Genomic DNA, 18,886 nt, shown 5'->3' on the forward strand with positions numbered 1-18,886 from the left:
GGCTGTGAGCAGCTGCAGCAGGGACGACTGGCCATGGGACAAGCTGAGGCCGCTTTTCCCCATGCTCTGCACCAGCTCCTTCCCTGCCCTCCCTCCCCCCTTACCTGAGGTTCCTGTGCTGGGGCAGCCAGGTGGTCCCAGGCCAGAAGCCCCTGGTGGGGCTTCTGGCTGGGGGGGCGGGGCCAGGTAGGCTCTGTTGAAGGAGTCCTCCAGGGCTTCCCCTGGGTCCTACTGCCCTTGGAACCAAGGACAGATAAACTTTAATTTTCTAAATTTTTTTAGGGGCTGCACAGGCTGGATAGAATGGCCTCACAGGCTGCATCTGGCATAATGGCCTGAGAGGCTTACTTGCCTGTGGCCACTTGAGCATAACTTTTTCTACCTTGCTAATGATCCACTGCAGCCTCCACTTCCTCCTGACTCGGCATAAAAAGTCCAGGGCTGGATTACTTTGTTATGAACCAAGGGTGAAGCAGACTGGCTGAAAAAGCACCCAGGGACCAGCTGAAGTAGTGCAAACTCTATCAGTTCAGGGACTTAATTATAATGCATGCAAGTATGATGAATCAAAAACCTTGTCTTTGCTTTTCTTGAGCTTAGAACCCAGAGCTCAGCTTATTAGGTTTCCTAAATGTCATGACAGAAGAGGCTTTGGAGAAAAATGGAAAGGGGCAGAGAAAAACTGTACTGCTTCGTGCTTTGGCATACCAAGAGCAGATGTATTGATCCACACAATGCAGTTTGAGCTAAACTTTGGATTTCTTCACATGAAGAGCAGTTTCACCACTTCCTCTGTTCGATTAGTCAATGATTTATTATGGCAGGTGTTGAATGACTAAAAGCAAATATTAATTCTGTGAAAGATAAGTCTTTTGTTTGTTGCTGCAGGTTCCTCCCCTTATTTTGCTCAGAGTGGTGCTGGTTTGCATATCTATGCTTTCCTTGGAAATCTATTTTAGTATTACCATAGTTCAGTTTTACCGACCTGAGGTTTTTCTCTTGCTAAGTCTTGTCTGCCCTATTTTAAAATCACCAATCCAGGTCCTTTCTTTTATACTGATCTGAGCTTTTAAAAAGATCTCTACCTTGTAAGAACTTACCTCTTTATTTTATTTGATTTAAAGAGACTCAAATGTAAATATAAATTAAATAAATTGTTCAACTGTTGTGACCATGGATTTGCAAACCAAGTTATCAGTGACTTTCAATGTTATCAGTAACTTTCACTGCCAAGCTTTTCCTAAAGGGCCTTTCTGCACCTTCCAAAATCAATAAAAAATGACTGCCAGTAGACTGTCTTTCTTTGGGATAGCCTTCTCTTGCATAATAAATCTGCAGTTGATGCTGTGTATTTGAGTGTCCATGCTGATGTACACATGAGACTATATGACAATTTCCTGCCTTGCTCAAGAGGCAATAATGATAACTTTCAATCCTGGTTTCATTAGTGCTGAGCTAGGGAAGATGTTCCAGGGTTAGATTCAAATGTATTTTATTCTTTTCTTGGTAGCCGGTCAGACAGTCTTGATCAAATTCCTAACAATGTGGCTCATGCAACTGAGGGGAAAATGGCACCTGCCTGTTGGAGGGCAAGGCATCGCGGCAAAGCTAGGAAGAAACGGCACAAAAAGAAGTCCAGGCTCAGAATACAGACAATGGTCTCTACTAAGCAAGGGCCCAGAACACCAGAACAAGAAAGCTGTATGCCGATTCCAGTCCAGGTGAGACCCCTTTGCTCATCTTCTTGTGCTGCAAGCAGAACACATAGGATTTATGTAGTGTTGTTCTTCAAGGTTTGGGTTGAAATTGTCAGTTCTTGCTTAACTTTCTCTTGTCTTCCAGGAAGATGAAACCCCCCAAAACACTTTCTTCAGTAATGGCTCCTGGTTTTCAGAACTGTGCAAAGATTCGGTCTGCAATCAGTTCCCATTTGAGAAATCTGGAAAGGTGCTACCCACAGGCAAACTCCCTTCACTAAGGAACCAACATGCACCACGTTTGCACAAGTTGATAAGCCCAATTCAGTACCTTAATCATGTTTGGAAGCCTCCCTGTCAGAGGAATCATCTGCCTCAGCCAGAGACACTCCATCCCTTCCCCTATAATATATTACAGCCTGGCTTCCCGGCTCTGGACAGTTCTCTTCATGCCATGAAACTGAATGCTCTAGAGACATACCTCCAGGGTGATTTGGCCTGTGTGGATGGTGGGCATCATTTACCTGGCCTACGATCAGAATGCAGCTTCCCAAACTGTGTCAGCCAGTCCATGAAAACCAGCACGGACAAACTTTCTGTGGAAGAATACCTGGTGGATGCCTTAAAAGGGAGCGTGAGTCTCGGTGAGCCGCGAAACTTAGCCAGCCTAGCCAAGACGTGGAGAGGAGGCAGTCTGGATTCAAAGGAGCAGTTTCAAGAGGCAAATGAAAGTGAAGGGGTCGTGCTTAATGAGGTGATCTATTTCATCCCATGCCTGGGCCAATATGGTGCTAGGCAAAGTATCCAGTATGTTCCTTCATGCACGTCTGTCTGTAAGAGAACTGAATGTACACACTGTCCTAAATCTATTTTTACTGATGTGTCGCAAAAAGATCTGTAGAAGTAACTCTCAATCTGAGTCTTATCCAGAGTGTAAATCTCCCATAAAGAATATTCATGAATTCAAATACTGTATCAACTCTTCTAGCTTGTAGAATGTGGCCACATTTACATATGGCTTAAAATGCATCACCAAGAGACATTTGGTATAGTGGGCCTTTTTGACTGGAAGAGGTTTCTGCCTGTAGCCATCTACAAAGACTTCCTTGGTGTAATTATTTTTCTTTGTAAAAGAGCTAGTCCACACAAGTGAACATGTCATAACATTCTGTTTGCTATTTGACCATTAGCAGTTTTTTGTGCTACTAAATTGTGCCTGTGAGACCTGGTCTATTCCATTTGCAAATCCCATGCTTAGTCTCTTATAACCTAGCAAAGAGGTAGCTAGGTACCAGTCTAACCAGCTGCATATATACCCATCAGCTACTTTGGTGTAGGCAATACTTCCAGGAGTGACAGAAGTGCATGTGAAGCTTAGAGGCACAACAGATCCTTCTCTGCTTCAGCATCTTGTCCCACTGGCCTTCTCAGCATTGACCATTGAGTACTTTCACTTGGCCAGAAAATGAACAAAGCAACCTTCTTTGGATGGGGAAGTTGTTTGGATCTTCAACGAAATAGATGGTTTCTCTTTGGGTCAGATGGGTAGAGTTATTTAGATTACTGCTAACCACACAGTGACTCCAGAAGTAAGAATGGAAGGAAATAAGGAGGGTCTTCTGAATTATGTTCAGAGTTTTAAGGGGTTCAGTGGGTTCTTGGGGTGCTTTCTTTTTTTTGAATCTCAGCCCATGACTGCACCATGGCAGTCAAGTTACTTATTTCAGCTTCTCTTTTGACTTCTAACCTTTAGAAACTAAAGCCAGTGGATTACGAGTACCGAGAAGATGTTCACTGGACCAAGTGCCATGGCTCTCTGGGTGTTGGCTCTTTCGGGGAAGTGTACAAAATACAGGACAAACAGACGGGATTTCAGTGTGCTGCCAAAAAGGTAATGTGAAAAAATGTATTGGATGGAGTTAGCTCCCCTTTCTGAGGAGGCACAGAGAGCAGAAGCTAGTTCCCTTTTTATTCCAGATTCCAAGGACTAGGTTTCTTATTCTTGAATCAATAGCTTAATGTAACCATTCCTAAATATCCAAGGGCAAAGTACAAGGTATAGTCGTGCATATGTCAAACAGCAGAACTAATTGTCTATATGGATAGTCTCACTTTTATTGCACATATGTACATGCTCAGCCCCATTTATAGCAGTCAGGAAGTGTGACTTAAATATTCCTCAGGGCATGCTCTGAAGACTGTTTTTCTGAGCTGAGAGAGGACTCTGGGGTTTCTGAAATAACTGAAATAACAGAAATGTGTTTATAGCTTCTGAGTTAAAGGGTGGTTCCTAAAGTAGTCTGCTTACCTAACTCTATTCTTAAAATATGTGCCTGTGCCCCAAACAAAGTGTAGGTGCTTTTTTTTTTTTTTTTTTTCCTACTAGATGTGAGAGTAAACTGATAAAATCATGTGGCACTACCTATTCAGAAAGAGGATGATCCTGAAAATTTTTTTGCAGTACAGGTTTCTCTCACTTTATGCTGTACATGTGTTCCTGGAAAACTGTGCATAACTTGAATTCACATAAAGGGAATCCACTTTACAATGTAAGAAACAGGGATATGTTCCAAGACCTCGACTGTATTGACACCCAGACCCATTTCTACCACTTTTACAAGACAATTTTGGTACTCACCAGCAGCAGACAGTACACACAAGCACAGGGCACTATCATAATGGGGATGGCAACTACAGAAACATGTGTTGCAGACAAGTGAGGAACGGAGATCCACACAGGAGACTGTATTTTGGTGCGTGTCACTCCCACATCGCACCACACAAAGCAGCTGGTTGCGGGCTTCCACCACACTGACTGCATAAGAGTGAATTTACCTTGCATAAAATGAATTTTTGGTATATATACAGAATCCACATAAAGCGAGGGGAAACTTAACGAACAATACCTGTACCTATGAAGTGAAGTGAATTTTTATTATAGGCTCTGCAAAGCAGAAACTGACATAGCCAGTCATGTTTTAAATATTGTACAGTGAACCCAGGCGGATGATTTCTTGAAGTGATGCATGTCGAGCTTAATGTTAGCAAGGGGATTTTTTATTTATTTTTTTTTTTTTTGAAGTTTGTCAAAGGTTTCTGCAGTGGCAGGAGATGTAACTAATAATGCAACTAATAGATCACATTCTCACATAATTTGTACTATTAAATTCAACAACAGGGTTTAATAATCTTTAATACAAGAGTTGGATGTAATTTTAAGAATTGCCCTAGTAGTCTGGGCAAACACGGTATTGGTAACATGAATAAAAATAGTCAGCGAGTGTTAGGACTTTGTGCAAATCAAAATCTATTTGTGACGAACACCTACTTCACTGCAGAAATCACAAGAAAGACATTGTGGAACCATCCAAGGTCAGGGCTCTGACACCAATTAGATCTAGTACTGACCAGGTGTAACCACCTAAAATAAATCCTGCATACAAGGTCTTATCATGCTGCTGACTGTGGCAGTGACCATGCCTTAGTCTACTGCAAAGTAAGAATTAATGTCAAAAAGATCCACTGTAGCTAAACTACCAGTTGCCCTTAGATAAACATCAGCCAAACTAAAGACATAAAAAATGCAAACTATTCAGTGAAGAAGTTGTTAGGTAAAATTTGCTTTCGCAACTCAGCCACTGAGGCTTGGGAAAGCTTAAAAACTAACATGTACAATGCTGCTATAACAGTGTTTGGCAAAAAACACAAGGAAAAAAGCAGACTGGTGTGAAGAGCACTCTGGAGCCCTTCTACCACTGGTTGAGAACAAAAGGACAGTGCTAACCAACTATAAGAAATCTCCCAACACCATAACTCTAGCATCTGAGGCTGAAAGAGAAATGCAAAAGGAGGCTAAGCGGTATGCCCAAGATTTTTGGCTGAAACTGTGTGGTGATATTCAGAAAGCAGCTGATGCAGGTGATAGCTGTAGAATGTACAAAGGCATCAAACAAGCAGTTGGTCCAGTGAAGAAAACAGCTCTGTTGAAAGACTTAAATGGAAATGTCTTTACTGATAGATAAAAGCAATTTGAGCATTGGATTGAACGCTATGGAATTGTATGCTCCAGTGAGATTGTCAAAATCCATCATAACTTCGAACTGTGCTAATCCTTAGAGCTCTTCATGTTTAATTTCAGTGAGCCTATGCTAGAAGATTTTCAGAAAGCCATTAAATCCATTTCTGGAAACAGGCATCTGGCAAGGACTGCCTGCTGAAATCTACAAATGTGCCAGCAACGGGTTACTTTGAAAACTTCATGAAGTGATTCTCCTCTGGTGGCAAAAAGAAGCGGTATCACAAGATTTCAAAGATGCTCAGTTTAAACAATTATACAAAAAACAAAGGGGATAGAAGCAACTGTGACAACTATAGAGGTATCTACCTGTTGAACACTGTCGGGGGGGGAAAAATGTCACTCGCACAATGCTCTCTAGGCTGCAGTCTCTGGGTGAAAGAATCTATTCTGAAAGTCAATGTGGCTTTTGCTCAGAATGCTCTACCACTTGTTGGGGCCGAGGGGCTGTGGCCAGCAGCCCGGACACGTGGGCCGGGGAAGTCGGCATGGCGGACTAGAATTAGGCACTGACGCGTAGAGGTTGATTAAAGATTATTTTACTTATACCGTAGATGGTCGCGGTGCAGGCAGGAAAACTTGCTTGGTTACAGTTGTAGATAGAAGAAAACTCGAACGATGAGAGCTCTCTGAACCCACACGACAGTCCGTGCTGTGACTCTCAACAAGCACGCAGGGCAGGGATACATCGGGGATCGTGTGGTGACGGGGAGAGACTCTTGATGGCTGACCAAACCACTAGTCGGTCCGAGATGTACGTAGAAATCCACAAGGTAATCGTGGACTCCTTGCCGGAATTCTCTCGGATTTCTCCTGGAATTCTCGGAATCGGGGTTCTCAGGATCCTCCTGAGATTCTCGGAGATCTCCGACTTGGGCAGAAACTGCTCAAGTCTCTTATATGGCTAGCAAGCCAATCGCTAGCTGCCATGTGGGAATAATTTAGAAACAGCCAATAATGGGGAACAAATTTACATATGGGTGGCGGGAACTTCTTTGCACCGGGGTTTTTCTCTCTGCAGCTGAGAATTGCACCGTGCAAAGAAAGTTCCATGTGGCGGGAAATAATTCTGCAGTGCCGAAGCGCACGCACAATCACTGGGTCATGACACCACTGATATATTTTTTTTTTGGTCGAGTAACTGCAAGGGAAGTGTAGACAACAAATGCTACTGTACGTGGCTTTAGTCAATCTGATCTTAGCCTTAGTGTCAATATAGTCAACAGACAGGGCCTCTTTACTGTTCTGAGGAAACTGGGTTCTCCCTCCCAAACTGTTGAACATCATTCACTTATTACATCAAGGTATGAAGGCAACTGTACTGTATGAAAACAAAGAATCAAATGCCTTTGACATAAACAGTGTGGAACAAGGATGTCTTAGCTCCCATGCTTTTTAACATCTTCTTGCTTCTTCATGCATTCAAGGGCAGCAATGATGGCATTTATATTTGAATCAGACTAGATGGAGGCTTGTTCAACATTGCAAGGTTTAAAGTGAAAACCATGGTGAAAAAGCTGGTTCTGACAGATTTCCTGTTTGCAGATGATGTGGCCTTGGTTGCCCACAGTGAATCTTCTCTGCAAAATCTCTTGGGCAGATCTTCTGAATCATGCAAGAGTTTCAGGATGGCAAGTAGTCTCAAGAAGACTGATCAATCATATACCAAGGTTAAAAAAAAAACAAAACAATACCTGACATCTCTCTGGAGGATACATTTTTTGGCGTCGTTGACAGTGTTTGCAACTTGGGTTCTGCAATCAGCAGGAATCTTGACCTTCAGACTGAACTGACTAACATAATTGGAAATGCAGCTAAGAATTTCAGGCTATTACAGAAATACGCATGGAATAATAGCAAGCTATCAGCTAAGGTGAAGACATTAATCTATGAGACGTGTGCTGTCATCTCTGCTTTATGGTTCAGAAATGTGGACTACATATGCTAAACATAACAAGAGACTGAACAACTTCCACATAAGATGTCTGCATAAGAGACTGAAAATAAAATGGGAAGACAGAATATCAAACACAGGGGTACTGGAGTGCACAGGACTGACACACTTATAAACCATTATCAAGATGAAAAGGTTGCCATGGATCAGCCATGTCAGGAGAATGGGAGAAGACCGTATCTCCAAGAATATTTTGTATAGTGAAATTTGAGACGCACAGCTCTAGAAAGCAGGGTCACCCTCTATGGTGGTACCACAATGTGTCCAAAAAGTATATGAAGTCATTTAACATCAACATAGAAAGCTGCGGGGAGAATGCAGAATCCTGTTCAATCTGGAGGGAATATCTGACACTGGGCAGCTCAACATGAAGCAGCTTTGATCCAGAGGTTGGAAGCAAAGCAAAAAAAAAAGAAGCAGCATGCTGTAAATGTGGACACTAACCATGAGTGGGTGGTGCCTCCTGAATCTGGGGGGGGGGCACCCGCAGAAGCTGCTGACAGCGGCACCAGCCCCATCGGGGGGGGGGGGGGGGGCACGTGCACCCCCCTACCAGTCACCTATGACTCCAGCCTAGACAGCATATGGATCTTTGAAACTTCTAACAAGCTGTGTCACTCTTGAATTCATCAGGCATCCAACTAGACCTCTTAGGTGTATACCATGATCCAGAGGATCAATGGTAGCATACTATTTACTTTTTGGTGGTTATTAAACATATTTTTCTCACATTATTCTAGCAGCAATCATAGATTCATAGATGTTAGGGTCGGAAGGGACCTCAATAGATCATCGAGTCCGACCCCCTGCATAAGCAGGAAAGAGTGCTGAGTCTAGATGACCCCAGCTAGATACTCATCTAACCTCCTCTTGAAGACCCCCAGGGTAGGGGAGAGCACCACCTCCCTTGGGAGCCTGTTCCAGACCTTGGCCACTCGAACTGTGAAGAAGTTCTTCCTAATGTCCAATCTAAATCTGCTCTCTGCTAGCTTGTGGCTATTGTTTCTTGTAATCAGTCAAGCTTCTAAGGCATAACCAATTTTAGAATGGAAACATTAGATACAGCAAAAGATTTTTTTTTTTAATTAAATCTTAATTTCATCTTAATTAATTCATTTTTTTTCCTAATAAAAATTCTCTCTGCCTGACTCTTTTCTGCCATGTGAACAAACTTTATATAAAAAAGTCAGTAAACTAATACAACTGATCTCATCTCTTCCCTCCCCCCCCTCCCCCCCAACTCGTGTGTGCTGCATAGTGAGGGTCATCATGAACAAGAAAAATCATATACCTCCAAAAATGTCATGTTATCTGTGATCATATTTAAAATTATAAATGCATATAATGGCTTCATGGAAGCAAGAGCAGGTCATAATGTCACTGCCAAAACTTACAGATCTTTCCACTTTGGTTAATTATCCACCTGGCAATGCTTAAGGAATTCTGTTACAGATAATTGGGGCCTATGTTGGGGGTAGGGGAGGGGACACACTCTCTTCTGCCTACAGTTTTTTAATGAGGACTTCAGAAAGTATCTGTTTGGCTGAAGAAAAGGACTTGTCTGTGCATTTCAAATTTGTCAAAATATTAACTAGCAGTTAAGAATACAAACAACCTAAGTTAAGATACCTTAGCCTTCAAGTGCAAAGCCTGGCTTGTCTGAAATTACCACACTCTTCTTTACTGGAATCAAGCTACCTACTCTTGTTCGATCAAACTTGATCTTGTCAGCAGCTGGTTCAATCTCAGGCCCTTAGAAACCAAACTAGCTGTGGCTTGGACTGTTGACAACCATGAAACATAAAGCATCCTTCTCCCACCAACGTCCAAATGAGTCATGTTTTCCTTCAGCAGAGTTTTGTCTTTGTACAGCCAGCTTCATGTGAATCAGAGTTCTGTTTAACTATTTGCCTCATGTAGCATTGCTGCTGCCTAATGAGTTGATTACTATACATTGGTTTTTTTCAAGTTCCCTTTTTAATTTAGTGTCTCAGTTGTGTCCAATGTTGCATCTCTGCTGGATTTTCTTGTTCAGTCTCTGAGGTTTTGACATTTGCATGTTCCCAGCTTTCTCAAAGTGTATTTCTTCCATATTGGTGTGGAAGTTGAGCACAAACAGAGAAACCAGGCAGTGTGCTGTCAACCATACAAAGCAATCTGATCTTTACAGTTTGGAGCACAGCTTTGCAACTTACGGGCTTTAGGCCCCTAGTTACAGGAGCGTTTAGATAGAAGCACGCTAAGTAGGTTGTTGGTGTCCCTTTTTAACAAGACCCATCTAGGGCTGACTACTTAAACCTTCTCACCAAAATGGTGCGAATTCAACCACAATAACAGAGGCTTTGAAAAGAGGCATGGTAGTCTGACCTTTCTTCTGTCTGCTTTTTTTAAAGCTGCTGGTCTCATTGCTGTGCTCCGAGTGCTAGGGATTCTCATATCCCATGAGATCACGTAGTTGAATTTCTTTCTCGCTCAAGAGTGTCAGCTTCAGCGCACCCAGTACTGTGCACACTGGGTTTAGCGGCTCTTTTTTGCCTCTAGAACTGCTGGTGCTGAAGTTCAGTTGGTATTTTGTAAAAGGCTTAGTCACTCAGTGCATAGAGGGGATGTCTGTGGCTAGGATCTTCTATGTAGACCTATTCCATGACTCTTGCTCAGTCTTCTTCTTTGGTTCTCCAGGTGCAAGTCGAACACTTTCGTGCAGAGGAGTTAACGACATGTGCTGGGGTGACGAGTCCCAAAGTTGTCCCTTTGTATGGAGCAGTCAGGGAAGGTCCTTGGGTTACAATATTCATGGAGCTAATGGAAGGTGAGGAAGAAGCTAGCATAATGGAAGTGGCACTGTTCCCATTAAAAGAAATATACTACCTTCTTCTTTTGCTCCCACTTAAAATTTGTTTGATTTTTTTTTTTTTTTTTTTTTTTGGGGGGGGTATTTTTTTTAGAGGTGCACCGATGTATCGGTCCACATCGTATTGGCACAGATTAAAAGGAAATTGACATTATCGGCAATCAGCTTTTTTTTGGCTGATGTGGCCAATAATGTTGCTGATAGATGCCACATCCATGTGTGCAGCTTCAGCATGTACGTGGGCCAACCTGGCAGCTTGGAGAGCAGCGTTGGGTTGGTAAGTCCTGTGGAGAAGGGAAGGGGCATGGGGAGGGGGGCAGATCATGGCCACCGTGGTGAGGGAGGGAGTGGGGCTGGGGCAGGCGCTGCCCAGCCAGGATGGAGTGCTTGATGGAGCTGCAAGCAGCTCATCTGGAGGGCATAGGGAAGAAGAGGGAGGGGGCGGCTTCTGCCACGGCATTCAGTCCCAGGGGAAGCCATGTGGGGCATGTGCCTCCTGGCTCTGTGCATGGGGCTGGGGCCAGGGCAGTGTCGGGCTCTTCCCAGTGCAGAGAGGCTGGGCTGGGGCTGTGCTCAGGTTGGGCGGCAGCAGCACTGGGAGGGGGCTCTGGGCCCCCATAGCCCACCCTTCCAGTGCTGCCACCCAGCACAGCCCCAGCCTCCCCACCCCCCGCTGGGAAGAGCCCAGTGCAGCCCCTGGCCCGAAGCATGCAGTGGCAGTCATCTCCTGCCCATGGACAGAGCTGGGGGGCAAATATCCCCCATGGCTCCCTCATGTATGCACACAGCAGTGGGAGCTACCCCCCACCTCCCCCGTGCCCCCTGAATAAGCTCCTTGTGACTGTCCAGCGCCCTACCCTGTCCCAGCTGCACTCCCTCCTTTGCCACAGGGGCCTTAATCTGCATCGCCCCATGCCCCTTCCCTCCCCCGCACCCCTTCCCCCACAAAAGACTTACCAGCTGGATGCTACTCTGCAAGCTGCCAGACTGGATGTCAGCAACCAGATCAGTATCAGCCAATATGACCCATTAATAATCAGCTACTGGTATTGGCCCAAAAAATCGTTATCGGTGCACCCCTAGTATTTTTGGATTTTCCCAGAGTTCATTGCTGAGTGGATTGGAGTAGCTGGTGCTCATCACTATTGATGCATAGGAATGAGCATCTCTTGAATGATTCCCTGACTTCAGGATTTCTGAACAAGGAAGGACAACCATTTCTTAAAGCCTCTGCCTGAAGCACTTGACTGGATACTACAGCTTTCATTCTTAAAACTAAAGATTCAGTATATAAAAGTTAATATTGTTACAACATGTAATATATTACACTGGAGCAGGGAGTTTGTAGCAAAACTAGATACAACCTAGCAGAGGTTCGGATTCCATGATCTACTGGGTCCCTTCTGACCCTAGAAATCTATGAAATCCCTTGCATGCAGCTCCTCCTGTCAAACCAGAACAATGGGAGGCACTGCCTTTTGAAAGATGTGGTTGATATGGTCACATTGGTAATGGGCTGATGCAAGGCTACTGAACTACATGAGACTACTGGGATCTATGCGAAAGGAGGTTATTGGGCATCACTACAGAGGGCCATTGGACAGGTATAAGACTAAAATGAAAACTGAATTCTTTTATAGGTGGCTCACTTGGGCAGCTAATTAAACAGACGGGTTATTTGCCGGAGGACCGAGCCCTCAGTTACCTGGAGCAAACACTAGAGGGGCTGAAGCATCTTCATGCTTACAACGTTCTGCATGGAGATGTAAAAGGTAGAGTTGCATTTAAAGCACCCTTTTATTCTCTCTCCTTTTTCTTTTAACAAGCTTTGAGTGAACAGGTTCCTCCTGTTAATTCCACATCACTCTTAGGTGATGTAATGGGACAATTTACTTGTATTTTAGCTCAGTACATTCAAGCTCAAAGCTCCATTTTCATTACAAAGGCTACAGTTTTAAGGCTTCCGTTCCTTGCTCAGATTGGCATGGCTGGCTGTTCTGCCCTGGGTGGTCCAGGGCTGATAAAAAGGGACTCTACAGGTGAGAACTGAGAGGTATTGATGAAGTGGTGCCTAGCAAGAGCTCAGCAGACTAATGCTGTCTGCTTACTTTCATGAGTAAGTTTGTAAGAGAAACTCCTAGGTTTGGGCTCAACAAAGACTTTAGCTTTTTGGCTGTCTTTGCCCAAGGGTGACACATGAAAATGAGCTTGACCTTTAAAACTTTCTAATTGACAGCGGACAATGTGCTCTTATCCAGTGATGGAAGCAGGGCTCTCCTCTGTGACTTTGGTCATTCTGCTCACCTTCATCCGGATGGCTTGGGGAAACGCTTGGTGACAGGTAAGGTCTGTCTGCAGTGTTCAGGAGACTTTCCCACTGAGCCAAGTACTTTCTGTCTCTTGTACCTTGTATGTTCTCCACTATCAGGCCAGCCTTGCCACTGTAACGTGTCTGCTGGTTTAACACACCACTTTCATCACTACAGTTAAAATGTGTTGATGTCTTCATGATAACTTTATTAGCAACAGGTTTCTTTTATGCCTGGAACTTGATCTCAGGCTCCTAACCCAGATGGTGGCTTTCTCTAGTAAAATGAAATCAATTAATCTAAATAGTTGTCTGTCTTGTGTTTTTGAAGAGAGCCTTTAAAAGGTTTTTCTTTTTTAAACAGCTGATACTATTTTATTGTGTCAGCACCTGAGCCCCTGTGGTGAAACACTGGTCTCCTTGACATGAATAATTTATTTAACTTCAGTGAAGGCCAGGAGTTCATCCTGCCTGTAAACATGGGTGCCTGTTCCAGCTGTTCATGCCATGAGTTCCCAAACTCGCCTGCCTAAGGGCTATGTTTTGCATAGCAGTTTTGCCTAGAGGTGGAGTGTAGTGTCTTTCTGGCATATCAAGGGACAGGTAGAAACAAGACTGAGAGTAAACTTATGGCCTTCAGGAGTGATAGCTAACAGCATGCAGTTCTGCTTTTTGGTTCAAGTTGCCTTTGAAGTTGTCATTGTGGATGAAAGTCTAGAGCACCTGCGGCTTCATCTGACCTCTGGGGCACATGTTGACTGCTCTTTGACTTCCACACAGTGGGTTTTACAGTAATCTGAGTTTTCATCATGCGTTTTAGGGGACTACGTGCCTGGTACAGAGACACACATGGCTCCAGAAGTAGTAATGGGCAAGCGCTGTGACTCAAAGGTGGATGTCTGGAGCAGCTGCTGTATGATGCTACATATGCTCAATGGCTGTCATCCTTGGACCCAGTATTATAATCATCCTCTGTGCCTGAAGGTGAGCAGACCCAAGAGTGCAACAAGCAGGAGACCCAAAGTGAAACTTTCTCTATACATAGAGAGGCAGTGTGCTTCAGGGATGATATCCAAAGTGCAAAATGGAACTTGTTGGTAGTGCCAATCTTGACTTAGGAGTGAGTCACTTGCAGTATCTGGGTTCACACAAACTAGCTTCTTTGTCAGTTATTGGGGCATGTGTTCTTAATTGCTTTTAAGATTCCACTTGCATCTGATTACATAGTTAAGTCCTGGCATTGAAACAGATCTGCTCGGTTAAGCAAGCGTGAGGAAGAACCTGCCACTGAAAGCACAATGGAAAATATGTTGGTTCAGCTTAATCTTTCACTGCTTCTTTCTCGTAATACAGATAGCAAAGGAACCACCTCCTCTGAGGGAAATCCCGCCTACCTGTAGTCCTCTCACGGCTGAGGTCATTAAAGTGGGGCTGGAGAAGGAACCAGTTAAAAGAGCTTCTGCAGCTGAATTGAAGGCTAAAGCTGATACTGCACTTGAGCAGTGTAAGTCTTATTTCCAGGCTTCTGCTTATCCATCCCAGGCTAAAATGGTCAGCAATCAGTCATATCTGAATTTTGCTGCTTGTCAGACTGTGCCTGATCCCTGTTGTAAGTAATTTACAAATTGCTACAATACAGGATGCAGCATATGCATCGTCTTGCTGCTCCCTGTCTACACTCAAAACAGGACTAATGTGTCTGACTGGGGTTGCTTGTAGCCTTCTCTCCTATTAAATTGTCATGAAGGAGTCCCATGAGTTGACTATAAAAACTGATTTATTTAAGCATTGTCAGGCTCTTGCATCCGTGTCTGTCTTTAGAAGCAGCTGTGCTTTTTGTAAGGCTGCTAGTATGAGTCAACACTCTCTGATAAGCAACTTTAGATCTCCTTCATCTAGTGAGTAAACAGGTGGTCTTTGTTATCCAGCACATCAGAACATTGTGGGTTTGTCATACTTTAAAAACCCATGCATATGCACTATCCCTGAGACGGGTCAAAACTTTGTACAACACAGACCCACTGGAGGGCTCCATAGTATGTTGGAGCTTTCCTCTAAGTTCCTGGCTTCAACTCCTGATGTTCCTGGGTGTTTTACAGCAAGGTGTAGTGCAGAATCCTGTTGTGGAAGAAGTTTGCTGCATTTCTTCTCTCTGTATAACTCTCCTGATGTACCTTTGCTTTGTAGTGGGAGGTGTAACAAGCCCCTGGAGGGGGGAGTACAGAGAACCTAGATGCTTGTCTCTGAACCAAGAAAACAATCCACAAACTTCTCTGTCCTCAACAATTAACCCAGTTTCTGAGACTGCTTCTGGCCCAGACTTGGCAGTCAGTGCTCCCTGTGTAAGTCGAAGCCTGCAGCCACCATCTCTGGAACTGTCAGAAGAGACTGCGAGAACCTCTTGGAATCTGTGTAAGGAGTTCCTTGGGGTCTCTGATCCCACTTCTGTCCTCACCAAAAGCAGCAGCTATGCAGAACGAGCAATGACTGTTTCAGAACAGGAGCTTCAACAGTTGGAAATAGGTAAGACATGCACTGTGCAGTATTTGCTCAGGAAAATGCCTTTTTTCAAACTATCAGCAGTATGAAGTAGTGTGGCAGTTCATCTGTTTTTTTCTGACTGATTCTGGTTGTTCTCTTGGATGTCCAGAAATTGTTGGTTGGTTTCCCAAAAAAGGGGGAGAATGTATTTGCTACACACACTTCTTCCTTTTGTCAGATGTATTGAGTGTTTCAGATCACTCAAATAAGCAACAAAATTGGTGCCATGGGCTGTAGGTTATTCCTCCCTTCTCCACTGAAGAGATCTGGAGCCTTACCACTTCTGTAATTGAATGGGAGCTGAGAAGCTGGGCACTGTCGAATCGAAGCATAAGAAAAATCTGATTGTCTCTGTAACACAGGAAAAGCATTTGATGGGAAACTGTCGAAATCAGACTAGTGCAGCTAAGATCAGTCTGAATTGGCTGTATTTCTTCAGGAAGTTTGGAAGGCACTATTCTTGGATGGTGGCAGGGTTTTACCATGCTAGGTAGCCCTTGGAAACCTTCTAAGACTGGGCCTCTTCAGAGCATGCTAATACGTGGTCTCTCCAGCCCCCTGGCTGCAGAGGCAGCAGTGGTGCAAGCCATTCCTCATCCTGGAACACTCCAGCAGCCTGCATCTGTAGGATTCAGAATCATTTTTTTTTTTTTTTTTTTTTTTTTTTTTTTTAATGTTTCTAAACCTGCTACACATGGGGATATTTCAGATGTTAAGTTTGCACCCATGAAAGTAGGTATTGGCTTTAAAAACCCTCCAGTTTGCTTTGTGTCCAAAGAACCCTTAGCCAGGTACACCTAGGAAAAAAAATAGGTGGCTAAAAACAGTGAGTAATAAATGCTGAGACCATGCACATTAGTCCTGGCTCTGGTCTTGACTTGGCTTGTAACACTGTGTAAGGTATAGGAATGGAAGGAGAGGGGACCCCCAGGCTGTCAAAGCAGCATCTTGTGTTAAACAGGTAGCTGTTGGTTTAACCGAAGTAGTTTACAGAATTGCCATTTCAAAGCACACTGTTGTTCCCCCTCTGTTGGTGGACAGCAGGATGGTTGAGAGTCACTTCAATGTTTGTAAAGAGTTTAAAACTGAATAGAGGATGTTAGAGAGCTTCAGGTATTAACTGAAAAAAGAGAATGCCCTGGGGAAGGCATGAGACTAGAATGTTTGCAAATGTTTCTTTCTCTTTCTCTCTTGCTTGTAGAATTATTTTTGAACAGCCTGTCACAGCCGTACTCTCTGGAGGAGCAAGAACAAATGCTTTCGTGTCTCAGTATTGACAGTCCCCTTGCATCTGATGCCAGTGAGAAGGTGAAAATAAGCAAATGCCAGCAGTGGTTGCCTTGTGGGTTGTTGGGGAAATGAGAGCAACTGCCTTTTGATGGGGAAGTGAGAGATAATGTGACAGTCCTTCTCTGGGCACTGTGTTCCAGAGGGGATTTTCCCCTCTCTGGCCAGGGCAGTGTGTACACTGTTCTCCACAGTCTCAGCTTCTAGTGCATCCTGTGGTGTAACCTAGGACCACAGGCTGCTGAATCCTAATGCTCTTGGCCCCTGCTTGTGCAGAAGCAGGACATTGAGTAATAATGGTGGTTACTTTTTTACAGAACTCCCTGAAGGCCTCTCAGAGCCTGAAGGACACCATGAGCTCTGGAATTCACTCCTGGAATAGCCAGTCAGATGGACAGAGCTTCAGTTGGAATAACCTGCTGTATCGCAGTCGACACACAGACACTCCCAGCTATTTCAATGGTTGGTCTATTTGTGTCTCAGACTTGGTATGAATGGGTTGGCACAGCTTTCTTCTGAAGATGTGGGTTGATGATGTCAGTTCAGCCTCTAGTTTGCACTCGAATAGTTGTATTTCTCTAAGCTTCCTCCCTTTCAGTAGCTCCATCAGCTCAGAAACCTTCCCTTGGAATTTGGAGGGCATCTTGTAAAGCATCTCATCCCATATAAAAGCACATGGGCTGTCCAAGAGGTTCAGCCATCTGCTCCTATTGATCTGAGAGGGGTGGAGGGTGTTATAAGCAGGGTACTTTTATGAGGCAACCAGAAAAAAATGGCTGAACCATGGAGCTTAGGGAGCAGCTGTGCCCCACATATGTCTGTAGCTCCCCTGGAGTCTCACAACTCAGAATCTGTTTGGGAGGACTTATCCTTCACCACCAGCAGACTTCCCCAGGACAGAAAATAAGTGGAAGGCCACTTCTTGCTGGCCAGCCTTTTCCATGGACTACTTCCCTGCGAAACCCAGCCCTTTTTATGTGGGTCATTGTCTGGACAAGCTCCTGTACTTATACAGGGGAAGATCTACATACACATGGCACTAAGTGGCACAGATTAGTACCTTGGGTACATGTCAGTGCATGGACATTGTCAGTGCTCTGTAGGACAGCTGCATACTGGACTGTAAAACCCCAAGCTTGCAGCTGGAGTGAACAGCTTCTTTTTGGATGATTTCAGGAGTGAAAATCCAGATCCAGCTGCTAAGCGGAGAAAACCTACATATCCGAGACTTCCACAGGACAAAGGTTGGAGACATTGCCACAGGGATAAGCGGCCAGGTGAGGAATCAGCACAGTGCTGTGAATGCATGGTTCTCCATGGGTGGACAGTGTACTGATGCTTTGGAAGCTAATGAACTAATCTGTTTAAGCACTATAATAACTCACCTGGTAATTGCTTAGTCAGTGCTGATAAGAACATAGGACCACAAGGCTCTTCAAATCAGTGTCCTGCAGTTAAAAGCATGAGGTTGAATGATCCCTTTCATAAATTTGAGTGTGGTAAATAGCTAGTGTTTTTTAGTCACCACTTCTGATGAGATTGTTGAGTTGTTAAGGTCCTGGGACTCCTTTTTGTTACTAGAGATGCTTTTGGCTTTCTAGGGAGATTACAGATCTCTACAGGAGTGGTATTTCTAGTGTTATCAGCTGAACAAAATGGGCATTGCATTATTCTGATGCCCCTAGCTATCTTGGAAGGGATGCTGGCCATCTTCAGTAGGCTAGTTGTGTCAGTGGAAGCTATGAGGAAGGCCAAAAAAACTAGTAGCATCCTGGCACTAAAGCTTACTTGGTCATAAAAAGCTTTCAGCTTCTGTGAATAAAAGGGCTATGGAAGTGTGAAATATTCATATATAGCATTGCCCATTCCCATGTCTAGCATGGCCTGTTTACTGGGATGAAACAAATAAAAGATTGCCAGTTATAAAGAAGAGATCATAGAGGTCTCACTCAGTCACCCAAATTTAATGATCAGCTACCAATAGGTGCTAAGTGGTGAAGAAATCCAGCTGCAGCATAAGTGCCAGCTAGCCTGGCTTCTAAAAATATTTCCTTACCTGGGAAGGTTGGAACAGCATCTCTGGTAAATAAAATCTTTCACCTTTACATTCCTTGTTGATTTTAAGTACTGATTCCAGGTAGACCACGTGGTGGGAGGTACTGACTTAACTTTG

At 44.1% G+C, this 18,886-nt stretch overlaps 1 protein-coding gene across 1 annotated transcript in view; it reads left to right on the forward strand.

Moving 5' to 3' along the window:
* The window catches only part of MAP3K14 (mitogen-activated protein kinase kinase kinase 14), a 33,463-nt gene that overhangs the window by 10,034 nt on the left and 4,543 nt on the right, over positions 1 to 18,886 (forward strand). Inside the window, exons 4-15 of the mRNA XM_006278589.4 lie at positions 1,511 to 1,721; positions 1,843 to 2,451; positions 3,451 to 3,588; positions 10,406 to 10,535; positions 12,218 to 12,349; positions 12,814 to 12,918; positions 13,706 to 13,869; positions 14,239 to 14,389; positions 15,073 to 15,408; positions 16,628 to 16,734; positions 17,031 to 17,175; positions 17,890 to 17,990. Of these exons, the coding sequence (XP_006278651.1) occupies positions 1,511 to 1,721; positions 1,843 to 2,451; positions 3,451 to 3,588; positions 10,406 to 10,535; positions 12,218 to 12,349; positions 12,814 to 12,918; positions 13,706 to 13,869; positions 14,239 to 14,389; positions 15,073 to 15,408; positions 16,628 to 16,734; positions 17,031 to 17,175; positions 17,890 to 17,990 (2,329 nt within the window). The remainder of the gene's footprint in view (positions 1 to 1,510; positions 1,722 to 1,842; positions 2,452 to 3,450; positions 3,589 to 10,405; positions 10,536 to 12,217; positions 12,350 to 12,813; positions 12,919 to 13,705; positions 13,870 to 14,238; positions 14,390 to 15,072; positions 15,409 to 16,627; positions 16,735 to 17,030; positions 17,176 to 17,889; positions 17,991 to 18,886) is intronic.

The sequence above is a fragment of the Alligator mississippiensis genome, chromosome 4 (assembly GCF_030867095.1).
Source record: "Alligator mississippiensis isolate rAllMis1 chromosome 4, rAllMis1, whole genome shotgun sequence".
Classification (NCBI taxonomy): domain Eukaryota; kingdom Metazoa; phylum Chordata; order Crocodylia; family Alligatoridae; genus Alligator; species Alligator mississippiensis.